General features: G+C 46.4%; 1 protein-coding gene across 1 annotated transcript; it reads left to right on the plus strand.

Moving 5' to 3' along the window:
* Window positions 1–4,339: 4,339 nt before the first annotated feature.
* On the plus strand, window positions 4,340–5,951 carry LOC127332113 (divinyl chlorophyllide a 8-vinyl-reductase, chloroplastic). The gene has a single exon (XM_051358371.2). The coding sequence runs from the start codon at window positions 4,427–4,429 to the stop codon at window positions 5,642–5,644; it is 1,218 nt and encodes a 405-aa protein (XP_051214331.1). The 5' UTR covers window positions 4,340–4,426; the 3' UTR covers window positions 5,645–5,951.
* The last annotated feature ends 386 nt before the right edge of the window (window positions 5,952–6,337 follow it).

The raw sequence follows: 6,337 nt of genomic DNA on the forward strand, positions 1-6,337 counted from the left end.
AAGAGCGTACGCACCGCACGACATGTTGGGGTGAGGATTTAAGTTGCCTGACGTGGCGGTCTCAGATATGGGGCTCGGATATGTGGGTGAACGACACCTACTCTATTTTTTTGGCATGAAGTTCACGGCGAGCGGCGACCACGAGCATTGCGTGGATATGAAATTTCTTTCCGGCGGTCTACGCACGCATGTGATATGATTGTGCGTTTGTCATTTCGTTTTCAAGCTTGTACTTTTGGTATTGGTTCAAAACTTCTTTTCTTCGTAGATGGACCAACTTATCCAGGGACGGCAACTAGTGGTTGACAGCTTCCAATTTTTGCTTGGCGCATGGTGTTATTTTTGAAGAATGGATTGTTGGTTTGTGTAACTTCAGACAAGGGCCGTGTGGGCAAACACTTTGTGTGGCTGGTGTGATAATGCAGTAAGTTTAATGTGATGCACTTATATCACAAGGAAATGTTAGGGCATGGCCAACGCCTAGCCCCAACATGTCGCCCGTCGGGCCAGCTAGGCTCGGATGTCAGAGCTCAGCTTCGCTAGTTGCTCCGAAGACTGTCAGAGTCGCTTGCAGAGGAGGCCGCCTCCTCCGGTGAGAAATAGAAAAGGCTGAGAAGAGAGAAGGGAGAAAACGAGAAAAAGAGAAGGGGATTGGATGTGCAAGACAACAGTGTACTCATCCGGTGAAGAAAGAGAACATGGGGACAGAAAATGTGGGTCCCAGTAAGTGGTGGTCTCCGTTGTGAGATTTTTGGTCCGATGGATGCTTCATCTCCTTCTTTTATCTGTTTGGACATGAGGCAGTATCAAGTAGTGGCCTCCATTGCTCATGCTCTTAAGGCACCCCCCCTACCGGAAATGTGAAGCTGGAAATAGTGTCTAAATCACCAAGAAAGGTGTAAATCTAGTATGAAAATGATTTTATGTTTTTTTACACATCCGACCAATTGAAACATCTCAAAGAAAAAGTTGCCGGTCAAAGTTTTGAATTTTTCCCTACTAGAACATATGCTTAATTATCATTTCTTTTCTGCACTTATAGTACTCCCTCTATCCGTGCATAAGTGTATGTTTTCCTTTTTTGGAAGTTAAATATTTTAAAATTTGAGCAAATTTTTACATAAAAATAGCAACACATGTGACTTCAATTACTATATTATTATGTCAATATGAATCTAGCAGTATTAATTTATTGTCATAAAATATTGCTACTTTAAAAAAAGTAAGTCAAAGTTAATAAAGTTTGACTTAAGACATATTATTAAGGTACACTTATTTAAAGACAGAGGGGGTACTCGATACAATGTGTGGAGCTATTAGATCGAAATTCTAAATAGTATATGCTATGGAAACGAGAGAAAAGGAAACAAAATGTTCTATGTATTGCATGTGCAACTGTTTTATTGAAATCCTAACTACTACTCCATATTCAATATCGGAAATTCGTATGTATCTATGCATAAAATGTGTCTACATACATTCAAATCAGCTACAACCATATCGAACGGATAGAGTTTATGATATGTAAGACAAGAAGAGAAAAATATTCTTAGGGCATGTACAATAGTGATATCTTAGATATGCCATCTAGGAAAAAATCTGAGGTCGATGAAAAAGAAAGTTGAAAAGGAAAGTTTACTTCCTCTTAATTAAGATATTACCTTCTAGCAACAATTTCTCCCATACATATTTTGATATGTGTAGGATTAAAACATAAACCAATTGTAAGCTATAATTTATTGTTGTATCTAGACAACATAATGGGATTAAGATAAATCGGTCTTATATCAACAATTGTATGTGCCATTAATTTGTCCCTAGAAAAGCGGACCAAAAGACGAGCACAAGCATGCTAGGGCTTATCGTGACTCCCACAAGCTAGCGGAAATGTTTTGTTCGTCAGTGCAAAGGATTTGTTAATTCTCCTAAGCATTACCAGACGGCCGTGCACATGGTTCCAAGATGGGGAAGACCAGAGAACAACGCCAATGCAACAGTTGGAACCCACGGGCCACAATGACGTAGAGACATTCCGCCCTTGGTATTGCCTGGGACACAGGAGAAACTAGGCCGACCCAAACCGACATGCGGTGGAGAAAGACTCTCAAAGCTAGGGTGCACTAAGCAAGAAGATAGTCTTCCAAAAAAAGTCCCTCCCGATAAGCAGCTCCACCAGCCTCTCAATGGGTACCCATGACCCGCGTACCCGCCGGGTAAAAACCCAATAAGAGTACGGGTATGGGATAAAATATTACCCATGGATTTGTAAATGGGAAAATATCATACCTATCGGGTAGAGCGGGTAAGGGTATGGGATAGTAGAACCCATACCCACATACCCATTTACCCATCCAAATTTAACTAGTGGGTCATTGTTATATTCTAAACTAATTAATTTCCACCTAATCACGCCTTCACGTTGCTAGGCTGAACCTCACGCTTTCCGGTCTAACAATTTCTGGTAGGCTAGTGAGGATCAGGCCCCTATTTAGGATTGCTTCACCTCATCTCATATTCTTTTGATAAATTTGATGTGTTGTAAACGCGGGTATTTTTAACCCGCGGGTACCCATTTACCCTGTCGGGTGACGGGGATGGGAAAAACTTGTACCCATTGACGCGTATGGGTACGGGTGACGGGTAAGATTTAACGCGACGGGTACGGGTATGGGATGGCTCTACCCGTACCCATACCCTGCGGGTGCCATCCCTACTCTAAACTAGCAATGTCATATTAAACTTAGTGACAAAGCTATTCTCGGGCTACCACTATGAATTATTGATGGCCCTTTGCTCAAAAAAATTATTGATGGCCCTTAAGGCTTCAAAAATTGTAGGCTACACGTGCTTTAGCTCAATTATATTCAACATTTTCTTTGCTGGATTATTTGTTTATCTCTATTTTTATGAGTTGCATGAATAACTACAGTACTTTGTTCATATTTTGTTCAACTTTGATGATATTTTGCATGGCAGAAAAACCCTATCCGAATGCTCAATTTGTTTTATTCAAAATGTGAGAGGTAACGGGGTATGGTTGAAAACATAAATAGTTTTCTTGTGAAAAAATAGCAGCCATATCAAAGAAAATCAACTTTGCAAGTGGAAGGATGAAAACTGTCCCTATTTTCTTGTCGGATTTGAACTTACTTTTTAGCATACATGGTGCTTTTGCTCCTTGGTACATATACCCTTTTTTTTATTTTAAATGCATTTTAAACATTTTCAAAGTTGTCAAAAAAATTCAAATGTGAATTGTTATGTGCCTAGTGTAAAAAAGACAAAATTCCATGCTAAAATAATTCTTTTTGCTAGGCATTTGTTTCTTTATTGTAAGAGCCAAACAAAATATCAATTTGTTTTGGGACTGTAAGCGAGAATATGGAATGTTGAGATATACTGCTTAATTTTTTCCAAATTTTATAATATTTTAATATTCGTTTTTGTAGTAAAGAGAGATGGAAAGTGAATTTCCGCTTTTTAGCTCAATTTTGATACATAGACTATTGTTGTCTGCGAGACATTGTAGGAAGCACCTGTCTTCGATCTCAGATGTTTTCTTTTTGCTTGGATCGGGCTATTGTTTTCTTTTCTGTATATCAAAAGATATGATTGTTCAAATACAGATCGGCACATCGCCTACAGTACGCAGATACTACTGAATTCAACATTCAGTTCTTTTTATAGGGATTTAACATTCAGTTCGCTCCGCCAGCCACTGCGATAAGCAGGTTGGGAGCAACGAGAGACGATTTGGCCTCAGATTAGCATTTTGGCACATTGATCGTAGCCGCCGGTAACCCAGGCAAAAATTACCCGGTACGCACAATAGTTACCGAGGCTCACACCAAACGCTGTCATCACCGGCCAATGGATCTCGGCTCTGCAACGCGAAAAGAGACCTCTCTCGAGAGGAAAGGGGGAAAATCACGAATTGTGCGAGGGAAACAATTACAAACCAGAATGAAACCCAATCCCCAATAGATGAACGAGGAGTGATAGACATGAAAGCGATCAAAACCGCAAGAAGAAATCATGGCGGGAGCACGCCAGGAAGAAGGGACATCGGGATCCAGATCCGAAGAAAGAAAATGGCGGCCATGTCTCTAGTGAGATTAGGGTTCCGATTGGGGATCTGTCGGTCAGGGCGTCCAGCTTTAAAGCATCTGAAAAGGCGGGGTGGGCCAGAAGGCGGTGAGCAACGAGGAACTTAGGCCCTTGGGCCGAGGAGAAATTGAGCCCGGTATCAAACGATCCCGAGTCCAATCAGTCCATCCATCGTCTCCTGCGTTTACCCGAAGAAATCACACGGCCGGATTGCCCTCCCCCCGCCACCACAAACGCTCGCCGGATTCTTCCCCACACTCGATACTCGACACTCGCCGCAGCCACGTCGCCCTCCGAGCCCGGCATTTCCTCGAGCACGATGGCGGCGCTGCTCCTCTCCTCCCGCCTCCCCACCGCCACGGCCCCCGCCTCCACCTCCGCTCCTCGCCCCTCTCCCCGCTTCATCTCATTCCCCGTCACTCCCGCCAAGTCTTGCCGCCGCCGGGGCCGTATCGTCGCCTCCTCCTCTGCCACTTCCCCGCCGGCGCCCTCCCCGGCCGCATCCCAGCCCTTCCGCTCCCTGCCCCCCTCCGAGACCACCGTCCTCGTCACCGGCGCCACGGGCTACATCGGCCGCTACGTCGTCCGCGAGCTGCTCCGCCGCGGCCACCGCGTGCTCGCCGTCGCGCGCCCCCGCAGCGGCATCCGCGGCAAGAACTCCCAGGATGACGTCATCGCCGACCTGGCCCCGGCCCGCGTCGTCTTCTCCGACGTCACCGACCCGGACGCCCTCCGCGCCGACCTCTCAAACCACGGCCCCGTCCACGCCGCGGTCTGCTGCCTCGCGAGCCGCGGCGGCGGGGTGCAGGACTCGTGGCGCGTCGACTACCGCGCCACGCTCCACACCCTGCAGGCCGCGCGGAGCCTCGGCGCGGCCCACTTCGTGCTCCTCTCCGCCGTCTGCGTCCAGAAGCCGCTGCTCGAGTTCCAGCGCGCCAAGCTCCGGTTCGAGGACGAGCTGGCCGCCGAGGCGGCCCGGGACGCGGCCTTCACCTACAGCGTCGTCCGCCCCACCGCCTTCTTCAAGAGCCTCGGCGGCCAGGTCGAGGTCGTCAAGAAGGGCAACCCCTACGTCATGTTCGGCGACGGCAAGCTCTGCGCCTGCAAGCCCATCAGCGAGGAGAACCTCGCGTCCTTCATCGCCGACTGCATCTTCGACCAGGACAAGGCCAACAAGGTGCTCCCGATCGGAGGGCCGGGGAAGGCGCTCACACCGCTGGAGCAGGGCGAGATGCTGTTCCGGCTGCTCGGGCGCGAGCCCAAGTTCATCAAGGTGCCGATTCAGATCATGGATGGTGTCATCTGGGTGCTGGATGGATTGGCCAAGGTGTTCCCTGGCCTGGAGGACGCCGCCGAGTTTGGAAAGATTGGGAGGTACTATGCGTCGGAGAGCATGCTGGTGCTAGACCCGGAGACTGGGGAGTACAGCGACGAGCTGACGCCGAGCTATGGCACGGACACGCTAGAGCAGTTCTTCGACAAGGTGATCAGGGAAGGAATGGCGGGGCAGGAGCTCGGCGAGCAGACCATCTTCTAGGCCCTTCGGGTTTCCAGAGCTTGTACATTCAGAGCCAACAATGTAGAGAGGTGAGGCTTTTGACATGCTGATGTTTCCAACACAACTATTAGCTCAATTGTACCATACAAGGCATTGTGTATTTTTGAAGGAGGAGAAATTTTGCTATACTTAGCCGTATATAGATCAAGATGGTTTACAATTTCACTACACAATTACTGGTATATAAACCAGAACGTGTTTTACAACCGTAGGTGCTGAATTTTATACAGACATCTATCCATGATGAAGTTAATAAACCCAACAGTGAGATAAATTTTGCTATAAACCACGTCAAATATAGCATAATGGTACTCTCAATTGCCTGTAAATAGCAGCACTCACCTCACAGAGTTTATATATGGAAGATTATATACAGGTACTGCACTAAAATAGATAGAAGATTATATACGGGTACTGCACTAAAAACAACTATCCTTTTATAAACTTATAAACCAGGAGCAGTGTTTTACAACTTTGGGTATTGAATATTATACAGCCGTTGATAGTTGCTCCAAGGAGTTGGCTGTATAATATTCAATACCTAAAGTTTCACTCAACTAAACCCACGAGAGTGATTTACTCAACTAAACCCAACAGCGAGACAAGTTTCACTAAAACCATGCCAAATAGCATAATGGTTGCCTGTAAATAGTAGTACTGACTTCACAGAGA

This window comes from Lolium perenne, chromosome 4 (assembly GCF_019359855.2).
Source record: "Lolium perenne isolate Kyuss_39 chromosome 4, Kyuss_2.0, whole genome shotgun sequence".
NCBI lineage: Eukaryota > Viridiplantae > Streptophyta > Magnoliopsida > Poales > Poaceae > Lolium > Lolium perenne.

What these genes read in the sequence shown, in the direction of transcription:
- LOC127332113 (XM_051358371.2), top strand. Translation starts at nt 4,427, where the DNA reads ATGGCGGCGCTGCTCCTCTCCTCCCGCCTCCCCACCGCCACGGCCCCC.